The sequence below is a fragment of the Eulemur rufifrons genome, chromosome 2 (assembly GCF_041146395.1).
Source record: "Eulemur rufifrons isolate Redbay chromosome 2, OSU_ERuf_1, whole genome shotgun sequence".
NCBI classification, from domain to species: Eukaryota; Metazoa; Chordata; class Mammalia; order Primates; family Lemuridae; genus Eulemur; species Eulemur rufifrons.
This window is the reverse complement of record NC_090984.1, coordinates 114,175,917-114,203,427: the sequence shown is the minus strand read 5'-3', so window position 1 is coordinate 114,203,427 and position 27,511 is coordinate 114,175,917. Positions and strand designations below refer to the sequence as shown.

The 27,511-nt window shown below is 44.8% G+C and overlaps 1 protein-coding gene across 2 annotated transcripts in view; it reads left to right on the top strand.

Moving 5' to 3' along the window:
- TTC7B (tetratricopeptide repeat domain 7B) overlaps positions 1-27,511 on the top strand; it is a 247,340-nt gene that overhangs the window by 158,947 nt on the left and 60,882 nt on the right. For both annotated transcript variants that reach the window (XM_069465219.1, XM_069465218.1), the window contains exons 16-17: positions 16,621-16,737; positions 23,664-23,761. In XM_069465219.1, coding sequence (XP_069321320.1) covers positions 16,621-16,737; positions 23,664-23,761 — 215 coding nt within the window. The remainder of the gene's footprint in view (positions 1-16,620; positions 16,738-23,663; positions 23,762-27,511) is intronic.

Sequence of the window (27,511 nt, the reverse complement as noted above, 5' to 3'; positions counted from 1 at the left end):
GTTTTGGAATCATTTGTGTGAGATTGGAATTATTTGTTCCTAGAATCTCATGTTTTGATAGAATTCACCCATAAAACCATGTGGGACCATTTTTTTTCCTATGGAAAGATTTCTGATGCTTTTAAAAAATGATTATAGGATATTCAGGTTTTCTTTCTCTTATTTTATTAAGCTATATATAATATATAAGCTGTAATATATATGTAACGATTTGTCCATTTTATCTAAATTTTATTGGCATACAATTGTTCATAATGTTTATTTATTTATTGTCATACAGCAGCTATAGTTAAGTCTTCTTTTAAATCCTAATATTGTTTAATGCACCTTTTTCCTTTTTCTTGAATAGTCTTGCTAGATTTTTGTCTGTTACATTGATCTTTTCAAAGAACCAGTAACTTTTTTATCACCTTAATTGTATGTTTTTTTTTGTTTTTTTTTTTTGAGACAGAGTCTCGCTCTGTTTCCCGGGCTAGAGTGAGTGCCGTGGCGTCAGCCTAGCTCACAGCAACCTCAAACTCCTGGGCTTAAGCGATCCTACTGCCTCAGCCTCCCGAGTAGCTGGGACTTCAGGCATGCGCCACCATGCCCGGCTAATTTTTTCTATATATATATTTTAGTTGGCCAGATAATTTCTTTCTGTTTTTAGTAGAGACGGGGTCTCACTCTTGCTCAGGCTGGTCTCGAACTCCTGAGCTCCAGCGATCCGCCCACCTCGGCCTCCCAGAGTGCTAGGATTACAGGCGTGAGCCACCTCGCCCAGCCTGTATGTTTATTTTTTATTTCATAAATTTCTGTTCTTATTTTCATTATTTTCTGTCTTCTATTTTCTTTGAGTTTGTTCTGTTTTGTTTTTTTTTTTCCTTAATCTCTTAAATTGGATGTTTAGTTCTTTACTTTTTGCCTTTCTTATTTTCTGACATAAGCATTTAAGACTAAAAAATTTCCCCCTAGATACTGCTTTAGCTATGAACCACAAGTTTCAATATGTGAAATTTTTATTATTGTTTAGTTCTAAATATTTTTAAATTTCTATTATTCTTTTTGACCCATTAGTTGTTTTAGAACTGTGTTTATAATTGTCAAATATATGAGTTTTTCAACATATCTTTTGTTACGGGCTTTTTACTTCGTTGGATTATGTTTAAAGACTATAATCTATATAAATTTGAAACTGATTGAACTTGTTTTATGGCCCATCTGTGGTCACTTCTTGTAAATATTCCATGTGTGCTTGAAAAGAATGTTTGTTGAGTAAATTCTTACATATTTTATTGTATTAGGTTAAGCTATTCACTGTGCTATTCAGATATTCTTTATTTTTACAGATTTTTTTGTCTACTGAGTCTATCAATTATTGAAAGGTGATATGTAGAAATCTACCGCTAGGATGGCAGATTGGCCTTTTTCACCACATATTTATAGCAATTTTTGCTTTATATATTTTAAAGCTGTGCTATTAGGTGCGTATAAATTTAGAAATGCTATGTCTTCCTAGTATATTCAACGCTTTATCATTATGTTGTAAGACACATAATGCATTTTGCTTCAAAGTCTATTTTGTTTGATATACACACATCCACACACGTACATACACATTTTTGTATATATGCATATGTACACATATATGTGAATGTACATGTGTATATATACACACATATACACATGCACATATATAGGCTTAGAATATCTTTTTCCATTCTTTTCGAACTTTTGTTGTATGTTTTAGATGTACTCTTGTGCTCAGTGTGTATAGCTGATTTGTTTTTTTTTTTAACTCAGGCTTACGGTCTTATCTGGAACATTTAGTTTATGTCTATTTATTGTAAATACTGATATATTTGTATTAGTGTCTACCATGTCATTTGTGCTTTGTATGTGACCTGCTGTTTTATTTCATATTTTATTCACCTTTCCTCCTTTCTTTTATATTGATTATGTTTTTATCATGTATTTTTTCTTTGCTAATATGAAAAAGAAAGATTCTGTTTTGGTTGTTCTTGTTTAGTGGTTACCCAAGAAATTTTAGGAAGGGTCCGTTGCTGGCAAACTTTCTCAGTTTGTTTCTAAAAATGTATTTGGCTTTACTCTCAAAAGAGATTTTTAAACTGGATATTCATTGCTAAGCTCAAACATTTTCTCACAGCACAAGTGATCTTGCTCCATTTGTAGTTTTTGGGAAGTCAACTGTTTGTTTAACTGTAGTTTATTTTAATGTCATCTGTCTTTTCTCTTTGGCTGCTTTTAATACCATCGTTGCTGCTATTTTACATTTCACTATGATACATCTAAGAGTGGATTCTGCTCGAAAGTCATGGGGCTTTTTAAAACTGTGGATTGGTACTATTTATAGTATAGTTCATCATTTCTAGAAAGTTCTCAGTCATTATTTCTTCAAACATTACTTCTCTTCTTACAGATAGCATATAATTAGATCTTTTTATTTAGTCTAGTAATTTATACCTTCTTTCTTAAGTGCTTGGTCCATTCACATTTAATATAATTAGTTTAGGTTGAATTTGTATCTGCCATTTCTAAATGTGTCTTGTATTTTTTTTTTTTTTGGTTCTGTTGAAAATTTGTTTTTCTTAAGCCCTTTATTAAATATCGAAACACAAGGGTGAATAGGTAATATTAGCTGATTATGTATTAATTGTCTCCAACATTAAATTTTTCCCAAAATAAAATATAACAGTGTACACATCTTTATATTGAATGGTGTTTATAAATTCTGTTTCACTATCTGCTATACTTGGTATAAGAGCCCTGATCTTTCTTCTTTTGAAACATAGCTTTGTATAATAGAAATTTCCCTTAATTTATATATTTTACTTAGTGATTTTCCCTGTTGGCCCAAAAAGGTAGAAGTAGGTGCTGGGTGATGTTTGTAATATATAATTTCTCTCCTAAAGACAGTAAGGTTCTCCATCAGGCCAGGGCTTTGATCAGACCCTCAGACTTTGTGTTTCTGCCATTGAAATTCATTTTTAGAAAAAATACTGAGATGAGAACTGACAGTTTGTTATTTTTTGTCTATAGAAAATATACCAGATAGTATCATACTTATGGTGGCATTTGAGAACTTTAGTGTTACCAAGATGTTGTATAATATTCTGATCCGGCAAGCCTTACAATGGCTGCTAAGGAAAGCCACTGCCAAGGTTTAAGTTTCTTGCCACGAGACAAGTTGCGGTTGTGCAACTCCTCAGTAGATTTTTAATTTATTTGAATTTTTATGTTTTCTTCTTTAAATAGAATATATACGTGCCCCTATTCATGTACTCGTAGAGAGGTCACCAAATCAATAGTCCACTTAAGAAACCACCAGATATTACCACAAGGCACAGGAAGGTGATTTTTAAAACCTATCAAGCATATAAATACAAATTTTGGATCATTATGGTATATGGACAACTCTTTTAAGTATTTTTCCTGATCCATAACTAGGAGACATCAGGAGATATTGAGACATCTCCTCAGTCACCTGATTGGAGGGAGGCACACAGCTCTTCTAGAACACTACCCTTAAACCTGTGGTCTTCTACTCTTGTACATGAGAAAGCAGATTTTGTGAAGACAATCCCATTTCTTGTTACACCAGCAGAAACTAACTGTAGGGAAAGAAGTGAACATGTACAGCATTCATTCCTTTAATCATTCATTTAGCAATAACAACCACTAATGTTTATATACTGCTCTGTGATAGGCACCCTTATTAGCACTTGACGTATTTTTAGCTAATTGAATCCTATGAGAACCATCTAAGGTAGGTAGTATTATTATCTTCATTTTATAGATAAGGAAACTGAGAGGTTAAGTAACTTGTCTAAGATTATACACCTAGAAAGTAGCAGGGCCATGATTTGAGCCCAGGCAATTGGGCCTTGATATCTGTGCTCTTAACCACTAACTACCTTTGAAGCGTTGAGTCCCTACCACATGCCAGGTGCTATGCTAGATGTTGGCAATACCGCCGTGAAGAAGAGAAAGTTTCTGCTCTCCTAGAGCTTACGATTCACATGAGTAGGATTTTTATGCTATCTCCCCTGTTAATCTCATCAACAAACTGGAAAACATGGTTAAGATCATTCTCTACTTGAGTAGAGTATGAATCTGATTTTTGAAAAGTCATTACTTGGCAAGTGAGACTGTGTTTCTTTTTCACTCTGTCTCACTCACACACACTCTCAGAAAATTCAGTTTAAGTTGAAATATCATATTGAGTAATGTTTTAATTTAGTGATTACTGAGAGACCAGGTGTTGTAGGCTATTTTTATGCCTGAGCTGAGTGACGAAGTAATGAACATGAATTAGAATTTGATAAAAAGTGGGACAAGGAAAGAGGCCATTCATCTCATTAAACTAGAGAAATGATCCATCGATACCTGAAGGATATCTGGAAGGGATAAATGCAGAGTGACCAACCTAGGGATGCCAGTTGGGGAGGGGTCTTTGGACAAAGGACAGTGGGTGGCAGCCTGCAAGACAACATGGATCAAAGTGGAATGGGATTTGATGGTACAGTAGCATATTTAAAATCAACTTTCCAAAACAAACAAACAAAAATACCTAAACCCTATCAAAAAATGGACAGAGGAGTTAAATAGACATTTTCCAAAGAAGGTATAGCTAATAAGCACATGAAAAGAGTCTTAACATTTCTAATCATTAGGGAAATGCAAATCAAAACAACGATAAGGGCCGGGCGCGGTGGCTGACGCCTGTAATCCTAGCACTCTGGGAGGCCGAGGTGGGCGGATCGTTTGAGCTCAGGAGTTCGAGACCAGCCTGAGCAAGAGCGAGACCCCATCTCTACTAAAAATAGAAAGAAATTATATGGACAGCTAAAATATATATATAGAAAAAATTAGCCGGGCATGGTGGTGCATGCCTGTAGTCCCAGCTACTCGGGAGGCTGAGACAGGAGGATCGCTTGAGCCCAGGAGTCTGAGGTTGCTGTGAGCTAGGCTGACGCCACGGCACTCACTCTAGCCTGGGCAACAGAGTGAGACTCTGTCTCAAAAAAAAAAAAAAAAAAAAAAAAAACAACGATAAGATACCACTTGATATCTATTAGGATGGCCATTATAAAAAAAAAAAAAACAGAAAGTCACAAGTGTTGACAAGGATGTAGAAAAATTGGAACCCTTGTGCACTGCTGGTGGGAATATAAAATGATCTAGACTCTATAGAAAACAGCATGGTGGTTCCTCAAAAAATTAAAAAATTTTTAAAACTACCATGTGATCCAGCAGTCCTCCTTCTGGGTATATTGAAAGCAGGGACTTGAACACATCTTATATACCTGCGTTCACAGCAGTAGAATTCACAATAGCCAAAAGGTGGGAACAGCCAAAGTGCCCATTGATGAAAGAATGGATGAACAAAGTATGGTATATCCATACCTTAAAAAGAAAGGAAATTCTGATATATGCACCAACATAGATAAAGATTGAGGACGTTATGCTAAGTGAAATAAGCTACTGACAATAGGACAAATACTGAGTGATTCCACTTATGTGAGGTACCCACAGTAGGCAAACCCATAGAGACGGAAAGTAGGATGGTGTTGCTGGGGCTGAGAGGAAGGAGAATGGGAAATTATTGTTGAACGGGTACAGAGTTTCAGTTTTGCATGATGAAAAGAGTTCTGGAGATGGACGGTGGTGTGAATGTATTAATACTTAATGCCACTGAACTGTACACTTAAAAATGACTACAATGATGAATTTGTTACGTGTATTTTACTGCATTTAAAAAGATACAAAACAACTTTCTGACCCCTCTCTGTGCTGTGTGTGGTTGTAGGAGGGTTTCCAGCTTGGAAAATTGGGATTAGATGACCGGGACCCTTCTGCCCTTGAGACTCCCTGGCTCTGGATCACTCAGCCCACGTTCCCCTGGGGTGGACCTGCTGAGCCAAGGAAGCAGCCTCCCAGCACACCGCACCCATTTATGTCATCCTTCCGTGAGGTTTTGGGTCTGCGGTGTTGCCTTCAGTAAACGTAGATGCTGGTCAAGAAAGACAGAATCCCCAAAATACAATGGAAAAATGACTTGGAAACTGAAAATTGGGTTTACAAGGCAAAGATAGAAGAACTGGAAAGGGGGAAATAGTGGAGGAATGTATTTAAAGCCAATTTTGTCCTCCTTTCTCCGGGGTTAGGAGCAGCCCTGTGCAAAGACCAGGAGTGGTGCTGGCTCAGACCTTTGCCACATTCTCACATGCCCAGTGCTAGACGTTCCTGTGGCTGTCGTCCCCAGTATAAGGTCCTTGTGGAGTATCCTGCTTCCTTTCCAGAGAGGTTCTCCTTTGTTAGTTTTTCTGAGTGTGCTGGAGAGCAAGCCTCCAGGGCAGGCTAACCTCCTGTCAGCCGAGAAGAGAGCTGGCCACCCTGGGCTTAGAGGCCATGCAGCCACAAGAGGCCAGGCTGGGGCAGGAGGGGACCATGGCAAGGTGCACACCAAAGCCACCCCTCCTCAGTCATGCCATCCAGAAGCTTTATTTATTTTAGTGCTTTTTCTCTCCAAGATCTCTAAGTTCTCCTTGATATCTCATTCAACAGTTCAGAGTATGGAGTGTCATCTTCAGACTTCCTGCAGGTGTTTCCGGAAACCACTGGGTCCCTGTGCCTAGCCCAGCACTTGGCCTGCTGCAAACATTAGTACATCTTTGTGCCATGAACAACCCTGTAAAGTAGCCTGGTAGCCTTAGTCCATAACTAAGCTCGTGTCTGCCTGTGTTCCTTCTATTGTCCACTTTGACTTTTACCCTTGAGTCCCACTATCTGATAACACGATGATGGTCCACTTGCTGCAAATGGGTCGTATAAAGCACCTGCTGGTTGCCCAGCCAGCTGTGAACAAAACATCCAACGATCCAAGTACAGTTGAATTCCAGCTCATTTGTAATGGTCCTTTGCATTTTAAAGTAAGGAAAGTTTGCTGTTAAAAAAAGAAAAGGAAAAAGAAACCTGAGAGCAAGGAAGAGACATAATTTATCCCACAAGTATTCCTGTGGGAATCCTGAGCAGAAAACAATTGGTGAGGATCGATAAGCCACCTTCAGGTGAGCAGAGTCACTGTTGTTTGAGCATCTCCCCCAGTTCATGGTAGAAAGCCCCCGCTTCCTGCCAAGCATTGTGCCAGGCTCAGGAGGGCCAAGGCCAAAGGCAGCGTGCTCCCTGCCGTCACTCAGTACACGGTAGGACGTGGAGGCACAATCACACTGCAGTGTGCTAAGCCTCAGAAGAACCAAAGATCACCGCCACCCTCGTCCTCAGGGAGCAGGGCTCCCTGTTGAAAGCTCTAGCCCAGGCATGGACAGAAGTTGTGCCTCTGGTCTCCTGTGGCACAGCTGAAACAAGCCATGCAAAGCAAAGCAGAGCCCTTTGTGAGAACACAGGGGAGGCAGAGACAGAGAATACAGGGAATGTAAAACAGGCCAGGGCTCACAGGAGCGGAATTGTGCCGCGAGGACTCATGGTCCCATTCGGCATCAGATCCCAGAGGGATGTGTCATCCACCTGTGGTCCCAAAGAGCAGCTTCAGCTTCCCAGCACCCTCCTGGCCCATTCTCTCCTAGCTGCCTCCTGACTGAGCAGAGGGCACCATTTCTATACCAGAGAACTTCACGGGTTAAGTCCATGTCACATCCTGGGCCAGGCCCTGCCCCTTCTAGGTCTAGGTGGTAGGATTCCCATTCTTTTGACATTTACCGTTGTACACTGAAATGGGCTCAGATGACTCATTTCTGCACTTATGCTCTGCTCTTCAGACTGGAGTATGTGGGAAAATTAGGGCCTTGGGGGCTGAATCAGAAACAAAGACGGGGCCAGGCGCGTGACTCATGCCTGTAATCCTAGCACTCTGGGAGGCCAAGGCAGAAGGATTGCTTGAGGCCAGGAGTTCAAGTCCAGCCTGAGCAAGAGCGAGACCCCATCTCTACCAAAAAAAATAGAAAAATTAGCCAGGTGTGGTGGCTTGTGCCTGTAGTCCCAGCTACTCAGGAGGCTGAAGCAGGAGGATTGCTGAGCCCAAGAGTTTGAGGTTGCAGTGAGCTATGATGACGCCACTGCACTCTAGCTGGGGCAACAGAGTGAGACGCCCCCCACCAAAATAAGAAAGAAAGAAAGGAGGAAAGGAAAGGAAAGAAGACAGGGAAATGCTCCAGAGAGGGCCCTTTAGGAGGGGCCATGCAGCAGAAGAGGCCCGGGGCTGGCTTCTGGTTCACCCCTTCTCCGTTTTGGAAATTACCAAAAAGCTTATGGTTCAGAGAGAATAGGTTCTTTCTTTTAGGAGCCAGCGTAGTCTGGGAGGAAGACTTGCTTTCAAATATGTTCTGTTCCCACATTTCCTCACCAGATGGCTATTTGGCACTTACTGTACCAAAGGCACTTGCGCACCAGCTGGTTTCCCAAACCTGAGGGCAGGTTCTGTGCTGCCTCCCTACTCTGCACCCCGGCCCAGCACGGCACAGACAGCCCTGACTGTGTGCACTCTGTTGCTTTGTGGATGACACTGTGTGCAATGTCCCTTCACTAAATGTCACTCTCGGGGTTTGGAGAGGTCTTTGAATCGCGGGCGGTGTGGGGTTTTCAGTTCAACCTGGCCGGGTCATTTCCTCTTCAGGTGCTGGCTCCTGACAGTCATCGGAGTTGAGATTAATAGCTGAAGTGGGAATAAAAAATGAGCCAAACTGGGGTTTCTTGAGGTGACTTATTCCAGCTAACTATGTCAGTTGTTTGTTCATGCTAAAAATACTGCTAGAAGGATGGGGGAGTATTCCAGATTGTTGACACTTTGACTGAAATGAGAAGCAAAATGTAACTGATATGGGATCTAACAGGAGTTCCTGCCTGTCAGAAAGAGGAGGCAGGATTAGGATACCAAGAGGCACAGCCAAGTCACAGGAGACAGCCGCAGATCCGTCCCCAGCTCCGTCACTCACGCACGGCCTCCCAGTCGAGGAGGGCTCTGCAGAACGAGAAGTCTCCTCCTAACACCTTGACCCCGAGAAACTTTGTTTTGCCAAATTAGCGAGGTCTGGATCTTCCCAGGACAGCAGGTCTGGGAGTCTGGGCTGGGACGATGCCGCCCCTCGCTCACGCTGACAAAGGCGACCAGAGTGGCAGAAAGGCTGGATGAGGGCCCCACACGTGCCAGCACGGGGTGCCACGTCTCCTTCTCTAGCAACCATGGAGTTAAAAGTGGTCGAGTTTCTAGAACTTCCTTGGTGGTTCAATAACTCCCAGACAGAAGTTTCCCAATGAGCCACGAGGGCCAGTTACTCAGCAGGGCTTTCTTCTCAGAGAAGATGCACTGGTGAGGAGAGCCGTGCTCTTCAGACCCCCCTTGGTGGCTGTGGTGGCAGACTGAGCGGGGGTTGGCATGCGGTCTGGGTTTTGTAATGGAAACCGGCTCTCAGATTTGATCCGTGAAAAGCTTATTGATAGAGGTTTCCAGTGGGCGGCCTGAAAGCTGACATCCACTAGCAGAGTTCTGTGAGGCCAGTGCACATTTCAAAAATGTTTGAATTTGATAATCTTTTGGGTAGGCAGGCACGATTCCAAACATTCCTTGATGTCTTGAACCCAGCTCCTGTCTACCTGCATGTTTTGGAAAACATTTATGAGTTTTCAGTTCCTGAGGAGGACCCAGGATGGTATAGGGGTGATTACTCAGTGCTCTGCAGACACAAGGAGGGGCCCTCTTTCTGGGTGACAGTGTGAATAGTACCCCTTGGTTGGTACACTGTGGCGACCCAGGCTCCCTCCCTGGAGACACATGGAGGACCTGGACAGGGTTAGAGCACAGCCTTCCAAAAGTGATCAGGGAGTCCCTCAGAAGGAAGGGAAGCATTCCGCTCAAGACACAGGCAGGGGTGTCCCTCATTTGTGGGCTTAATGTGATGATTATTCAGAATTCCCACTGAATTTAAGAACAAAATATATCCTGCATGTTCCCCAAATTATTTTTGAGATGAAATAAACACAGAATTTCCTAAGTGCAGGCGCTACGAGAACTCTTTCCCCTGGAAGTCTTTCCATTTAAAACCAGACCACTGAAGGTTAGGATGGAGAGTTATGAACTAGAGTGGTGCTTCTTGAACTTAAATTTGCTCATAAATCACCTGGGAGTCTGATTACATGCAGATTCCGACTCCCTGGGTCCGGGGTGAAAGGAGAATATGGAGATTCTGTGTTTCACAAGCTCCCAGGGGATTCTGAGGCTGCCTGCCCTGGACCACACCGAGTAGCAAACATTATAGGACCTCTCAAGGCCTTTTCCAGCTTTGGGTTAATTGGGAAAAATCAATATTTTTTTCTAATTAACCAATGGACAGCATGTCAATACAACAATTAGGTAAGCCAGATGGCCCAAGAAATTGTATATTTCCTGTGTAACAGTTGAATAATTAGATCGTTCATTCAGGTGACATTTATTGAATATTTGCAATTAGTGAGGCCCCAAGCAGTATTTGATATCTAGTGGGAACCGTCACATGAACTGGCTCCACACCTCCTCGTCCCTTCCAGCGGTTGTCAGAGGGGCCTCAGGGCAGTTTGAGGTCTCTGGGCCCCGGGACCTGCATTGCTATAAACCCAGCATCGTTGGCTCACCTGGTAGGGTCAGGTCCCATTGAGCTGTGTCAGGCCAGGCAGCTGACAGGCCAGCCCAGTATTGATTTTCAGTGACAGTGACTCAGCGCAGGACCAGAGGCTGTTTTTTTGCAGAGATACATCATCACCTTCTGAGATAGGACTGTTTTGAAAACCCCGCCAGGAGAGCAGTGGCTCCACGACGTGGCGGGCCATCCGACATGTTGGTGACAGTGAATTGAGGTCGATTCCTTCAAGCCACACTGGAACCTGAAGGAAGCCCCTCGTCCCCCTCCGAGGGTGGGCTAGATGTATTTGATGACATGCCTCTCCCTGAGCAGCGCAGGCCTGTACGTGGCCTGCTTCTCCTTCTCGTTCAGACTCTGTTCCCGGCTGACTGTTCTGGCTTCACGTTCCCATCCCTCTTCTAGTCACCACATGCTTTTGGCACGTCTCTTCTGACTTCCCTGTTCCGATCTGCCCGCTGCCAAACCATCTTCTCCAGTTAACATTTCATTTCAGCATGCTTGCCCCCTGCCCACCTCTGCTTGATCTGTCACTTCTCTTACCTGGTGACAGATGCTTACTTTCCTTCGGGTATTTGACAGCCAGCCCCACTCCAGCTCCCATCTGGGCAGGCTCCCCGGTGGCAGCGAGAGCTGGGGAAGGTATGCAGGCCCCCATGGCCATTGCCTCACTCGAGCAGAGCCCACGTGCCTTTCTGCACAGCTGTTTGCATCCCTGCCTGCAGTTAGTAGATAAACAGAGAGCCAGTCCCTGGCATGCAGAGCCCAGGAGCTCACAAACGCAGGTCAGCACAGGATACCAAATGTTCAAAGTTCCCTGATTTTACTTCTAAATCGGTAGCCATGAACGCAGCTTTTACAGATCGGCTAATTAGTGAGGGTTTTGTGTGTCGATAGGCGTGTTTCTTCCTTGGTGCACTTAACAAGTGCATTTTTTTATTATACTATATTGCCAGATAAGATGGGAGGGAATTATTACTTTAGTATTTCCCTAAAATTTTCTAATTTATTCTCATTGAGAGTTCTTCATCAGAGAATTTTGTGAGGCACATTGAAGTTGGGAATTTAGATACGTTCAGCCTTTTAGCTTTATCTTGGGCCTCAGCCCGAGTCTGGAGTCTAGGACTTCTCCTGGGAAGAGGTACTAGAGGTGAGGGTCCACTGGTTGGGGCCATTTCCAGGGAGTCTTTAAAAATTCCAAAAATATGATAAAATAATATTTCTAGTAGTTTTAATGAAAAGTAAAACTTTGATTAACTGGGTCCTTCAAATAACTAGAATTTTATATGCACCAGACTTTGGGTGAAAGGCGAATCACAAACACACACGCACACAAATGTGATCATCCTTCAAAGAATTAGGTATGATACATTTCAGGGGCTCTGCCCCAGTAGCCCAAACGCCTGCTCTCCTAGAGCCCTTTTCAAGTTTCAGGACTGTAGTCTGGCCATGAACTAGAACTTCTGCCTCCTACTGGTGGTCAGAGTCTCTTCTTCCTTCCTTCCTAAGGTTAAGGGACCATATTTTATTCCACTGTGTATTCCACACAGCCTCGAACACAGACCTCTGCACATTTCAAATACTTAAATATTTGGCAATGGGTTAGAAAATGCTATGCATCTTTATTAGTGTCAGTGGTATAGTTAGATTTTAAATCATTCCTTCTTGTTCAGTGCTTTGGTGTCAGGTGGATTTGGGTTTAAATTTCTATTCTACCAATCACTAGTGGTCTGAACTTGGCAAATTACTTAACTCATAAGCTAATTTGCAGGGTTGTCGTAAGAATCCGTGATTAAATATTTAAAGTGTCCGGGAGCTGCTGTTATTGCCGTTATTATTTTGTCTTGAAAGCAGAAGTTTCCTGGCTTGTAGTTTATTATTCCACAGTTGTGAGCTTTTGTGTTTTTAGTAATTGCATTACCATTTAGAGGGTTGAACTCCCATTATTTAAGTCTGGTTTCAGTGAGGGGTTGCTGTTTGACCCACATCTTGAATGATGAATAGGTCCTTAAAAGGCAGAAATGGATGGAAAAGTCATTCCCGACAGAGGGAACAGCATGTGCAAAGACCCAGGGGCATGAGGGAGAGTGACATATGAGGGCAGTTGACCATGGTTCAAGGGGTGGGTTTACATGATGGGTACCAGACAAACCCTTCTGTGGCTAAGTGCGTGAGCAGGAGCCAGATCTGAAGGCACAGTGTGAGATGCCAGATCTGGGTTCTCAGTAATGGAGTCAGTTCTTCTTATTTTCTTCATTACCTTTCTGTAAGTTTTTAAGTCGTCTCTGAATAAAAAAAATTTTTTTTGAAACAGTGTCTCTCTCTGTCGTCCCAGCTAGAGTGCAATGGCATCATCATAGCTCACTGCAACCTCACACTCCTAGACTCAAATGATCCTCCTGCCTCAGCCTCCCGAGTAGCTGGGACTACAGGTATATGCCACCACGTCCAGCTAATTTTTCTATTTATTGTAGAGACAGAGTCTCACTCTTGCTCAGGCTGGTCTCAAACTCCTGGCCTTAAGGTGGTCCTCCCCCCCTCAGCCTCCCAAAGCACTGGGATTATAGGCATGAACTGCTCACCCAGCCCAAAATATTTCTTTTTTTAAAAATTAGGTTCATGAACTTTGAGCAAAGTGTAGGGGATGGAAACACCATTTGCCCAGCGTGTAATGTCTTCCTGTCCTTGGAGAGACATCTTACTTAAGTCACACTTGGACTTGGGGACGTGGCTGGCGCACGGTCTCACCTGGCCTCTCCCCTGCACTCGTGGTCAGGTTGACAGTCAGACGTATTGATACGTATTAAATGCTGGTTTGTCCCAAGTTTTTTTGTAACTTCTTTTTTGCCTCAGGGTTTCCTCAGCAGATTGAATCTCTAATATCTCTGGACTTCAGCCGCAGCAAATTAATGCTAATCACTGTTTGTGTGCTCTTCCTTTCTATGCTAACGCGACACACACCCAGCCAGATGTTTTCCGAACAGTGTTGAAATGTGTGAGCAGGGTTCAGCAAATATGATGACAAGTGTCACTTGTTCGTTTTCAGTATTGTTTTCTGCCTCCTAGACAAGCTGGGATGTGGGGCAATGGGGGGAAGGCACCTTATATTCCTGCCTTTACGTGTGCATTTGAGAGCAAATCAGCGTCTGGTGGGGCAGGAGTTCTGCCCGTTGTACTGGCTGTACCTGCGCAGGGGCTGCAGGCCGTGCCCTCTCCCTGCTGTGTCCTCAGCTCCTTTTCTGTGCCAGGCTCTCTCATGCTGTTCCTCTTGCTTCACTTCAAAGTGCCTTTTCCGTCATTTTCCGTCATTTGTGCTCAGCTGTTCCACCATTGTTCTTGCTGTCTGGTTCTCTTAAATCCAGCCCACACCTTTTCAACTCCATGTCCTGAGTCAAGTGTTTGAAAGCTGTTATTTTATGTTAATTAGAAGTTCTTTCTCCAGCCAAGAAGCCTTGCACAGAACTGTTCCCCCAAGCTGAGGCTTAGAGACGCATTCTGGCACTCTCTACTCTGGGTGCAGTTAAAGGAATTGTGGCTAATTGCTGTTAGCGCCACCCCGCTGCCTGCAGCGCAGGGAACCCTTCCCACCACCGCATGGCCCGTCCTGGGGCAGGCAAGCTCTGAGAGGGGTTCTCGGCGTGCTCCCCAGAGAGCTTCACTGCAGGCAGCAGCTGCACGGCCCCCGGGACTCCCCACTGTTCTAGGGTCTCCCCCGGCCGAGATTGCTTGGCAACCACCCCTCATCCAGGAGACTTTCTGGGCCTCCAAATAGGTCTCCACCAGGTTCTGACAGGTGACCATTTGTAACACATCACCCGGTTGACCCAAGTTTGGTGGGAGATGCTGGTGGAAAACTATTCCCACCACATTCTGGACTCAGGACGACTTCAGCAGGAGTCAGCTTCTGGTTTCTTTCAAAACCCACTGAGACACCCTGAGTGGCGTCATCCCCTGTAGGCAGACCTAGTAAGGCTGCAGGGGAATTTCCACATCTTGAGATGTTTTTGAGCAGAAGCCGAGCCCTCTGGTCACATCCGGCCTCACTCTTCATGCCCACCTCCTTGTAGTTCAGGGACTGCATCCCTCCCGTTACCTGGCCTGTCGCCCCGTCATCCCAGCCCTCTGCAAATCCAGGCTGGGGGAGGCTGCAGCCCTGACTCCACTGGGGGCACCAGCACCCCCTTGGGCTTCCTTTGTTCCGTTTGGAGGGAACGCTTGGTGCTAACCCATTCTTGAGCTTGAGCAGCAACAGGTTAGGACCACTCTTGTTCCATCTCTCACAGAGGAAGAAGAGACTTTTGCTCCTCTGGAGTACCTTGGAATGAGGACATTACATCATGCATGGTTGAGGAATTCTCCTGTATGTCTAACTTAAATCACTGGAAACACATTTCTTTGTCTTCGTGGTTTATAGAAAAAGTAGTCAGTAAGCAAATGCTGATTAAGGCCCATTGAACTCAGAGCACAATTCTAGGCATTGTAGAGGTGAGGCCAGAGCGAAGGAGAGAGATGTCAGGGTTCTTATACTCAAGAAGAAGAAAATCACATCCAGAAAACAACCAAAGGGCCCTCTTACAAAGCCTCGGTTTCCTCACCTATTGAAGAGTAATAGACACTACCTGCCGAGACGGCTTATTACAGAGGCGACATGAGAGTGTGTAAAGTGCCAAACACAGGCTTGGCACATGGGAGACCCTCAGTAAACAGGAGCTCCTTCCTCTCTTTTCCTTCTTTTTATTATTATGAATAATAAACACCAGCTAGTGTGGTATATGTCGAGTAGAGAAGATAAAGGTATAAAAGTGGTACCGATGGAAGATGTATTTGATGAAACGGGGTTTTACCTGGATTTGGGAAGAATTAAAGAGATGTGGACTAGCAGAGATGACAGTTGAGGACAGGGCATGTATAGTCACAGAGTTGTGAAAGAAACATAACATTTGGCTGGTGAGTTGTATCGAGAGGGGTAAAAAGTCCAGCGGGACGCCTGGCACGGGATGGAATGGTGAAATAGGAGTGGCCATTTGTTGAGCACCTTAAAGGACTGCACACAGAATTTTGACTTACTATTACAGACACTGAAGAACCATTTTAGTTTCTTGAGCTGGGAATGAAAATGATTTTTGGAGATCTTTATAATAAGGTTTCTGGGGGCTGGGCAAGTCAGAGGACAGCAAGAAGGAATTTGGGCTTATGCAGGGACTTTCACTAGGGCAGTGGTGACAAGACCAGGAACCAAGAAAGCTGATGTCTACAGACACCCAGGCTGATGTCTGCAGAGAGACATGAGTAGAATTGGGGAATGACACAACCCTGGTGGGGGACAAGAAAGGTAGAAGGTTCTAAGCTTGGCACTCAGAAGGTCTGGGTGGAGGGTGAAACAGTGGTGGTAACAGATCTAGGGAAGAGATACCTTGGTGATCGTGGGGTGAGCTGTGAGGCCCCGGCCCCTAAATAGCACAGCTGGGAAGATCTAGGAGCAGAGGTCCTGAGCCGGAGGCCCCTTTCCTTATGGGCCTGTAGTTTAGGCTTTTTGAAACTTACAAGTTGATGACTATCGTTGTGGAGGGTTCTCTGTAGATATTTATATCAACTGAGTCATATCTCCTGTGTAATTTTGTAAATAAAGATTCACTTTTAGTGAGTTTTTGAGGTTTCACAAATAAATTGGTTTAGTTCTAAAAAGCATGCTTTTAATAAAATCCCTGTATTCTGAATAAAACTGGCCACTCTCTTGCTTTTAACCTGACCACAGCTAGTCATACTGTGCTTGCATTTGCCTTAATGGTGAGACTTATGCAAAGCCACATATTGAGCTAGGAGTTTTGCAATCCTTGGCCCTGCTGCCATTGCTTTCCTTGGACCGTGCATGTGGACATCCCCTTTCTAAAAAGAGTAGTTGCTTCCAGGTCTGAGCCCACCACTTTGTCTTGTTGGGATGGGGACCCTGGCTTGAGCTGTGTTGTTTTCTCCCTCTGTCTCCCCACTGTAGACTGCTGTTTTCCAAAGTGAAGTTGGAGTCACTCTGCCGGGGCCCAGACGAGGCACTCCTCACTTGTAAGCACATGCTACAAATATGGAAATCCTGCTACAACCTGACCAATCCCAGGTAAGAGGCCAGCAGTGCCTGTTTTGTGTGGTTTTTGCATGGGTCTTTGCCTGTCGGTGCCATCTCTGATTGGCATTTAGCAGGCATTAACTCTGTCACCCCTGTGTACCTCCAGTTCCCCACGAGTAGCAGATCATAGTGGTGGAGCTTCACACTCCATTTTTAAGGGGCTCTCCTCCGAGCAGCTGATGAAGCCTCCAAATCATGGGTTTCTTTTGCTGTTGTTGCCACGGTGACCCACTAGGCTCAATTCATAATCGATCTTTATCTGATTTCTCTCTACTTGCCACTTACTGAACTCCTTTGGCAAGTCTTAACATCTTTCTGGTAACTTATGTTTAGACTAGTCAATTATGTATCCCAGATGGGGTTCCTGCAGTAATATTTAAAAGAACCGCATAGACAACAGGCCACATCCTACTAAGGACAGGGGAATCACAGTTGGCATGATAAAGTATAATTTTCAAAAAGTTAAAATCATGACTCATACAAATACAAAATAAACACATGCCAAAGATGTTATTTACCTCATTAACTAATGAAGGAACCAGTAAAACGTTAAGACCAATTCAAAGAAGAATTTGAAAAATAGATATGTATAAGCAGGAATGCTGAAATGAATTTGCAAATAGATGCAAAAGGAATATCCTATGAGGCAATGAAATGTATTGTTTGGAGTTATCTTTTCTACAGGGTGTAAATCAATTATATCTCTACTAGACACAATTCAGTTGCTTTGCTATCAGTTTCCTACAGGTTAACTTCTGCCCCCACAGAGCCGTAAATGACCTTCTGGTCAGCAGGAAGCCGGTCAAGGTGCCCATCCCTGTAGAGTCAGATCGTCTGGGAACGTCGAGCCCCAGCATTCCACTGACGCACCCAATAACCTATTTGCCTGTTTCCAAGTCTTGCACAATTTTTCCTGTTTAGATTACTAAGTGAAGGAAGTAATTTAATGAAAAGAGAGATCTAATGATTCACGTGAATTCACACAACTGCTCATACACTCAGAGTATCTTTCAAGTCCATGGCAAGGCGTAGAGGCAGCCCACGTTATGCTCTTAAGAGTCAGGAGCCTAACACTGCGTAACTCCACCATAAACGAGTACTAAGTGTGAGGTGGGCAGAGGGCTGGTGGCTGTGGTCTGCAGAGACCAGGAGGGAGGGAGGGTGGGACGGGCGTTGTGGAGGCAGGGGAACAGAGATGTGGTTCCATGTGAGATTTTGTTTTGCAGAAGTTTCTGCAGTTAATAAAAAGTGTTCGAAGGCAGGTCCCTGTTAAGGGGCTGGGCCTCCTGTGAACTGACAGGCAGACCTGTGGGGAGCGCAGCTAGAGCAGGAGAGGTCGCCTGGAAAGCTGCCTGCTGTCCCTCTGCCCCCGCCCCGCCTTGAAGGCAGCGACAGGCCCCCTGAGTGGCAAGATGTAGAGGAGAGGCCACTTCCTAACCACCGCCTATGGCTTGGCGCTGTGCTGCCGAGAGCGCCCACCTTTCTCCTGATGAAAGGCAGTCATGAGACCAGCCTCTTCCCTTTTGTGGTTATGTTCTGAAAATAAAGATCATTCTAATTTTTTAAAAAATTCTACTTTTCTAAGTCCGTAAGCACAAGTAGAAAATGTCCATATTTATGTCCCCTGAAAGCCCCCACTCCTGGCCCATGAGAAGCCTGAGGATTTGGGGGAGACTTTGCCCCAGACCCGGCAAGCAGGAGGTGCTGCCCGAGCGGGTGCCTCAGTACTGGAGCACACTCCTGTGCCTGCACCCCCTTTAGAAACCAGAGGATAAATCCATCAGCTTGCATGTTGCCAATTTTCTCTCCGCTCTCCACACCTCTCCCACCTCCCCACATTTCCTCCCACTTAGCAACCAAGAATATTGAATGTGAGGGGGAAAAAAATAGCAGAATTGGAGAGCTTTTTAAAAATACTTAACCAAATGCCTGGGCTGTGTCCATACTTCCTCCGTTTCCTGAAGGATCTTTCAGGGATGAGCAGGGAGGAACCCTGGCTCCAGGCAGAGTCTGGGTCGGGTGGGGGTGGGTGGACAAGGCCCTGGGGTCGCTGAGAACTGCTCCCTCCACTACCCCTGAAACCTTGGGGTGGGGGAGCTGGTGAATTGAGCAGCCCCTCATTAAGGAGTTTCTTGTTGATTTTTTTTTTAACTTTATTTTCTCTGGGATATAAATAAATGTTTCTCCTGCAGCCCTTACCATTGTGCAAATTTAGACATCCTCCCCAGTCTGCTCGGGTAAGAAGTGACCCTGGCAACAGAATCACGCACAAAGAAGGAAGGGCTGTGTCTTGCCGAGGGACAGCCATCTCGCAACTCTCCAGATCGGAGCCACTGTGGCTCCAGCAGCCTGGAGTCTGCGATCGGGGTACAGGAGGTTTTAGAAGAGGGTAGAGTCGTATGACCAAGTGCATGAGAAGCATCCTTTCCTAAAAATAATGTAAAATAAAAACTGAGCAGAAAGCATTTTGGCAGGAAGCAGTTGGTTTCTACCTGTGGTAGGGCTGTGCTGACTTCCTGGCTCAGGGCACCCTTATTTGTGAGCAAGCTCAGTGTGGTGGGCCCTCGCTCCACCTGCCAGTTCTGCAGTCTTCCCCACCCCCTTCCAGACCCACCCGGAGGAAGGCAGAGGAAGACGTGGGCAGTAACAGGGAGTGAGCGGCCAAACTGAGAATAGACCTTAGCTTCGTGTTCCCAGCGACTCATTCCCTCTTTTTTATTTTTGCTCAGAGGAAAACTCACACTATGAGCTAGTCACTGAACTGAGCATTAGAAAACCTGCAGAGAGTGTCCCACCTGCAGTTGGAGAATGCATCTCCCACTGTGAGCAGAATGGTGGGTGGCGTTCTCTCCAGCGCACATTTGGCGAGGTCTTCGTCATTTTAGAAGCCTGGATTATATTTCTCTCAGTCTGCAGTTTTGCTGCATGTAGGTTAGAAATCTGTCTCATGTTTTGTCTTCTCTGCCTTCGGAAAGTATAAAGCTCCCGCATGTCTTGTGCATATTGACTTGGCCACTCGCAACAGTGTGAATTCTGACCCAAATCTCACCAGAAGGTCCCAGCAGGCTCCCTGAGCTGAATCGCACAGCATTTCAGCCAGGGATGGTGGTGCCCACATTTATTGAAACTTCTCTGTGCCAGCACTGTACCAGGTTAGGCCACGATGATGTGTTATCTTTAATCCCTGCACTAGCCTGGCAAGATAGCTACTACTACTTCCATTTTATAGAAAATAAAACTGAAACTAAAGGAGGCTGAATAACTTGCCTAAGTTTTCCAGTTAAATAGGTAGCAGAGCTGTGATTCAAACCCAGGTCTGTCTAACATCAAAGCTCTCTCCATGACAGCATGCTGCCTCTCTTCAGCTGACAACCAGTTTCTTTTCTTTTTCTTTTTTTTATTGTTAACCACTTCTTTCCCTCTTCCTGTCACTGCCACTTGGGCCATCTCCATCGTGTGGCCATGAGCTGACATCTCCAAGTGATTTGAAGAAGTCCTGTTTCCATAATTACCAACAAATAGTATTTAAAGTTAACACACACACAAACACACACACACAGTTTTCTTTGCTCTAACCTCAGTTGGAAGTTGAAGATCCGATTTCATATTACCAGTTGCCAGCATTTGGGTGGAGCTTTTCTTTTTAGAAAATGCTCTCATTTCATCTTCAGAGCAGCTCCATAAAGTGGGCGAAGGCTGTGTGATATCACTCATTTTACTTGTGAGAACTGAGGCTCAGGAATATTGGGAATTTGCTTTGATTCTTATAATCCAGGCCAGAAAACCAGGACTTCCTCTCCCATCTGCCCCTGCTCTGGTTTCCTATCCAAGCCCCCCTCTCAGATCCAGTATTTATTGTGTGCCAGGCATTATTCCAGGAGCTGGGAAGAGGCAAAGCTGCGAAAAGAACTCCAGAGTTCTAACTCCTAGTCCACCATCACAGCCACCCTGCTGCTGATGTTTAACCTCTGTGTAGCCATGGAAGATAGAGGATTTCCCAGAGAAGCTTCCAATTTCCAGTATAACTTTAACGGTCATTACAGTTTAATTTTCAGTCCTAATGGGGAACAGAAATTCCCTGGATGTGTGTGTCTACACATGTGGACATCTCCAGCTCATATACCACGGATTTTGGGTTCTTTCCAGTTTCCTCCCCCTCTGCTAGCACCACTGACCAGAATGGTTTTCTCTCCCTTCCTGCCATCCTCCCTAGGAGGTGCCCCCAGCAGCCCATGGGCCAGGCAGAGAGGAGGGGAGGCTGTGAGAAGGGAATAGGGGTCCACAGGACATGGACAAGCAGCCAGTGTCCCAGAGGGAGAGAGGAAGGTGACTTTCCAGCTTGTGTGAGATAGACTGGCCAGAGTGAGGAGTTAAGGAGACTAGGGTTGGTCAAAGCCTCCCCTGGCCGCTTCTCCTCCATTCTGTGGGTCATAGCAAAGGCAAATCTCAACTGGTTAAGACTCGGCACTATATAAATAAAGAACCAGAAATTGCCTGCAGCATCCAGTGAAATCTCAGTCAGTCATTAAATACCTAATTATTTTTATAGAGAAAACATTCAGTGTGTAAACAAAAGCTTCTCCATTTTGAATGCTAATTGTTGCTTATACACTACTTTCAAAAGGAACTATGGAAGACAAACTAAGGAATGTAGCTGAGTGTAGGTTCTCAGCTGGTGCAGGGGAAATGGATACCTTGCTGTTACCAGTGGGCGAGGTTCACAGATTAAGATTATGGTTTTAGTTGGAGTTTCTAACATTTAGAGTAGGAGATCGTTAGCTTCCCCACACCTCCCACAATTGCACCAGAAGTCTAAGGAGGAATTGTCTTCAGGAACTGGCCAGCCACATTAACCCCAGATACATGTTTGTAGATATATGTATTTATAGACACCTGGCATGTGCTTAGAAGTGATAACTCTTCAGAATGCTCCGTCCTCGAGGCCTCATTTCATCTTACACAGTTCTATATAGGAAGACCACCCTTGTCTTCCTCTGACCAGGAACTCCCCGAGGCACAGGGAAAGAGGCCTTGCCCAAAGTGACCTACTCAGTAGTGACAGATGTAGGATGAGAACCCAAACCCCCAGCCGGGTTCCAGGGCCCCAGTTTCTGGGTCCTTCTCAAAGCATTACACATGGCAGCCAACTTGCGCTCTGGAACTTGGCCAGATGGGAAGCCTAGAGGAGAATGGCCAAAACAAACCTCAGATTTGGTCCATAAAAACCCAGTCATATCCTTCCTTTGCAATGCCAGCACCTCATTGTGTGTCCTGGAACCCCCAAGGTGATAAAAAAAAAATGTCATCAGCTCACTACATTTGAGACAAAGTCTTCTGAAAAACTTGTAAGTGGACAGTCATTGCAGTGTTCAGATAATTAACCCCTTTTAATATTTATGTTAAAAATACTATACGTACAGACCAATGCTAGAAGTATTCACTCAGTATCGTGATTAATGAAAATTTGCATGTACTTTTATGTTGTCTTCTGCTCAGAGACATTTATTGTTTCTGAGTCATGGAAATAATCCAAAGAGCAGTTTCCAAAAAACATGTATAGGATGATGTAATAAGGATAGGCTGACAAATAGTCTGTCCTGAAGGAAGTTTCCTTCTGTTTCCTGTGGATTTCTTTAACTACATCACTGGACGTGGAAATTGCAGCCTATAAATGGTATTAAGTTTCATACCAAATCTTGTTTGTACTGCTTTTAGCAACAGCTGCATAGAGGAAGGAAATTGTGTCCCTTTATTGTAGAATTTGAACTTCTTAACAACGACAAAAAAATCACTCTTAGAGGCACCAGATTGGAAAAAAAAATAGATTCAAAGAAAAGCACTGAAGGTTCAAACGTCAAGAACAGATAGGATTCTTTGTGGAGGTGCTTTGATAGAATGTCGTGACAGAGGGGAAAAAGCAATAGTGTTGACTTACAAGCTTCTTAGAATTTAAAGAAAAACCAAAAACCTATGTTAACTAAGATCCCTTAACTGTGTCATTCCCAGTTAAGCCTGCTGTGCTCCCCCGTGTGACATTGCCAGATGGATGGTGCCAAGCCTGTTCTGTGGGCGCAAGCTGGAGAGGGGGTTCGGTACAGACAAGCAGTGCAGGAAGCTGATAGCAGTAGAGGGCTGGAGCCGGCCACCAGACCCTGCTGTGTTCCCTCCCAGTCCCTTCACGTCCGCATCGCCAGCCTTCTCCAGCTTAGCAGTGCCGGGCAGGGCCTGCAGCTCCTTTTTCTCATCTATTAAAGAGGAATGTTAACCATGCAGTTTAGCCCAAAGCCTTGTTCTGGGGACCCAAATGAGGCCATAACTGTGATTGTCCTCAGAAAATGGTCCAGGGGTCCTTCAATCTGGCAGCTGCACCTTAGAACCATCTGTGGAGCCTTGAAAAATATTGCCTGCCTCAGGAGTTCTGATTTATTTGGTCTGGAACGGGACCTAGGTGTCAGTGTTTTTTAGAATGCCCCGGGTGATTTTCTTGTGCAGGGAGGGTGTGGAAGCGCTGGTGTGGAACGTTCACAGAGACAAGTCTTTAGGGACTGTGTGTTCACGGACTCGACTTCTAAGACTTCACAGCGCAGGATGCCGATCAGTTTCCCCCTGTAAGGCAGATGGAGAACCCGGCTTGAAGTTTTCATTTTTGTATCTTATGATGACACAAAAGAGGCTAAAATTAGCAAGGCTCTGTGGTTGTGGTTTAGGCTGTGCTTGTGATACTGCATGTTGCAAGGAATCCCAGCCCAGGCTGAGCCAGCAAGCAGGGTGCCTCCTGCCTGTGTGCAAAGACGCTGAAGAACGTGAAAAACACACAAAAGGTGTTCGTTGCATTTCAGGATTCTGTATCGGATGATTCTGTCTCCTTCCCTCTTCCCTCCTTTCAAATGACTGACATTTGTAGCTGTGTTTTGCAGTGATTCTGGACGTGGGAGCAGCCTCTTAGATAGAACCATTGCTGACAGACGACAGCTTAATACAATTACTTTGCCAGACTTCAGCGATCCTGAGACAGGTGAGAATAAAAAGCCAGAGGGGACGAAATGGTGTCACAAGATGATGGGGCCTGGCCCTAAGTGGTATGGGATGAGCCTGGGGGGCTGGGGTTAGAAAAATTCCCCACACAAATAGGTTCAACACTCAACTAAGGTACATTTTCTCTAGTATCTTTTTCAAGTGTTCACAGTGGGGGCAGTAATATTATTTGCCCAGCACAATGCTTTGAAATCTATTTTTCCCCTTGCTCTTGGAGCTTAAAATGTGAAAGTAAAATTAGGTGGTTTCCATGCCCGTCAGTTTTCCCCTCTGCTTCCCCGTTTCTCCTCCTCTCTCCCTCCGGCTTTCAGACCTTGCTGAAATCAAGGTTTTGATTTCTAAGCAGTTGCATATATAAACGCACGTGCACCCAGCAAAAAGACCCTGCAGGGTGGCAGGTGGGTTTTGAGCTTCTAATTCCACTGCCCCCTGTGGAAGCCTGTAGCACTTACTGCCTCTGAGCAAAAATGTCGTTTGTGTGTTCCGCATTTGCCTGAGCACAGGGAGTCAGCGTCCCTCTGTAATTCCCGCACCTCCAAACGGTGAATCCGGCAGTGATGCAGGTCGAGTTTCCCTTATCCAAGATGCTTGGGACCAGAAGTGTTTTGGTTTTCAGATTATTTCAGATTTTGAAATATTTGCATATACATAATGAGATACCTTGGGCATGGGACCCAAGTGTAAACAAGAAATTGATTTGTTTCATACACATAGCCTGAAGGTAATTTTATACAATATTTTTAATAATTTTGTGCATGCAACAAAGTTTTGGCTGCATTTTGACCATGACCTGTTCCATGAGGTCAGATGTGGAATTTTCCACTTGTGGCATCATGTCAGGGCTTAAAAACATTTGGATTTTGGAGCATTTCGAATTTGAGATTTTTGGATTAGGGAGGCTTAACGCGTACTGACTGACACTGTTCAGTGGCAATGTGGGGACGCGACAGACCCACGGAACATAATGAAAGTCACTCTGCTTTGAGCCTCAGAGGTAGTTATAGAGCATTAAGCCTGCTTCTGTTGCTTCTCCCCGACCTGCAGGGGACCCATGTAAGGTTCAGTCTCTGCCTGGGTATGCCTGGTCTTTCATGGGCTGGCTTCATGAAAGGAGCCACAGAGTCCTTCTCCTGTCCTTGTGTCCCAGCATCCCAGCTCCTGACAGAATCCTTCCAAAGCAAGCCAGAGAGCAGCCCTGAGTCACGCACAGCCGGAGCTCATCCCCTGGAAAACCTATCCCCAGGTGGGATGGGAGGGGTTGGGCCCTGGGAGCCAGGTGTGTGCTCTGCCCAAGCCCCCCTCACAGCTGCCTGCAAGACTGTACTTCTGCGCTAGGCTCCTTATACGAAATTTGAAGTTAGCTTGAGAAGTCTGATCCAAGGGCTCTGGGCTCCCAGGTCAAAGGATTGTTGGGCATTGGAAGTGGCACAAATTGTAAATTAATGCAGTTTAACCTGGCCTGCAGCCACTCTCAAAATGCAAACTGACTGAGCCATAGAAAAACTCACCCCCTGGAGTGGCCTGACCCCCCTGGATTGGTCATCAGTCACTGGTGGGCTTACACTGCAAACCAGGCAGGGACCCTGGCTGGACTAGCACAGCAGAGTTCTGCCTCTTGGGTCCAGTCCTGCTAGAGGGACCTGTCTAACCCCCATCATTGTAGGGAAGAGATCAGGCGGTCAGGCAAGGTTGAGGCTTGGACACAGGGAGAGAAGAGAAGAAGGTGAAACTCACCAGCAGCAGTTTGGGCTGATTCAGAACAGCTGCTGCAGCTGCCCAGGGCTGTTCTCCAACTTTCCCCCTCAGTGCCCTGTGAGGACAGTCATACTAAATTCAGACCCCCTTTCCTTCCAGCTGGCTTGGACCTTAATTTCCCGGAGGTCCCAAAACATTAATGCCACATCACATTGAGAACAGACAGTGGCAGAAAATAAATGAGGCCTTTGTTATTGATTCTCCCTTTTGCACATTGGAACATTTCCCCAGAGTCCTTAGAAGTCTCCATCTTCAGGTCAAACCTTCGCAGATGCCATGATTTAGGCCAGGCCTGGCCCCTTCTTTCTCCTCCCCCATCTCCTTAGTGGTATCAGTGCAGCCACTCTCTTGGGAGGGGCACCCACTCACTCGTGGGGAGCCCAGGTGTTTGGAGTCTGGACTGCTGGTTCCTATGCCCTTCCTGAACAAGGGCTGAGGGAAACCACAGCCTCTCAGGCACTGGCCAGTGAGCATTTTGTTGTTGTTGTATTGTGCACAGGAATCCTTCCAAGACTCCTTCCACTGGCCCTGCCCCCAGAGCCACAGAGTGTTGGTTTGCACACCAGCCATTTAACCAAGAGACCGGGGAATCAGAAACATGGAAGGCCATGTTAGAAGGCCTTATTTATTGTAGACTATTTGTAAATGAGGGTAAAGCATTGTGAAATGACAATGTAAATCCAAGAGACTTAAAAATTAGGAAGGCTTGCCTAAAAATGGAAAAGATGCCTTCATCTTGATTAATAAAGCCCAATAATTCAAAAGCTAAAGGTAATTCAGAAGTTACCTTCGAGAAGTTTTATTTCCATACCTGCCCCTCCATCTTCTCTGTCTCTAAAGGTAACCATTTTTATTAGCTTTGTTGCACCCTTCCAGTGTTTTTTTGTGCAAATAAACGTATATATTATTTCCCATGCCCTCTTTTATAAACAGTTACACACTTTGTATGCTGTTGAGCATTTGACATTTTTCACTACATGATATATCTGAAGATGCCTCTCTATCCATCCATAGAGAATTTCCTCATTCTTTTTTTTTTTATTTCAGAATATTACGAGGGTACACACATTTCTTAATCCAAGAAATCCTCATTCTTTTTTACAGCTATGTGGTATTCCATAACCCATGTATTTTACATTCTGCAGTCTCATCCATGCAGCATGACCTTAGCCATTTTTCTCCCTTTGCCACAGTTTTCAGTTCTTGTGCTGCTGAAGGAGACTGGCTAATTTTGAACCTCCATTGCAGCACTGCTCAGCTAGAAGAGCAACTGGGCTACAGAGAAAAAGAGAAAAGGAATTTGTCTGAGGTCAGAATGGTTCCAAAACAAACAGAAGTGACTGTGAGATCAGATATGGCCTGGGAGAACCCAGCCCTGGCAGGTGGCAGCTTATCGATAGCACCGGTCCGTCCCCTGCCCCATGCTTAAGTACTTTTCCAAATCCCCTTTAAAGGGCACGGGCATCCAACACGAGCAAAGCCACACAGCGCTGGCACCAGGGAGGGCGCACAGCCAGAGTAACGTTGAGCTTCCACCATCACAGTCGTGCCAGCTCTGGGGCACGGGGCCCAGAGTCACCCACTGTGCAGACAGATTCCTTTGTGAGGCCACAAGTCCTCTTGGATAGGTTTGGCTTTGTTTTTTCCCCCAGAACTAAATTTGTTTTCTTTTTATTTTTAAAAACTTCTATTATGGAACATTTTCAAGTGTACCAGAATAGAGATACTAATATTCCCATCACCTACCACCAAGCTTCAACAATTGATATCTTGTTTCATCTATCTCTCCTGTCCTACATTTGGCGTTCACAGAGTATTTTAAGGCAAATCCCTAACATCATGTTTTGCCTATTAAAATTTTAGGATATATGTCTAACAGATAATAGCTTTAAAAATATATAGCCATAAATTTTACCATTAATTATTATATATACTGGATCATTATACAGTACATTATACAGCTTGGTGTTCTTGA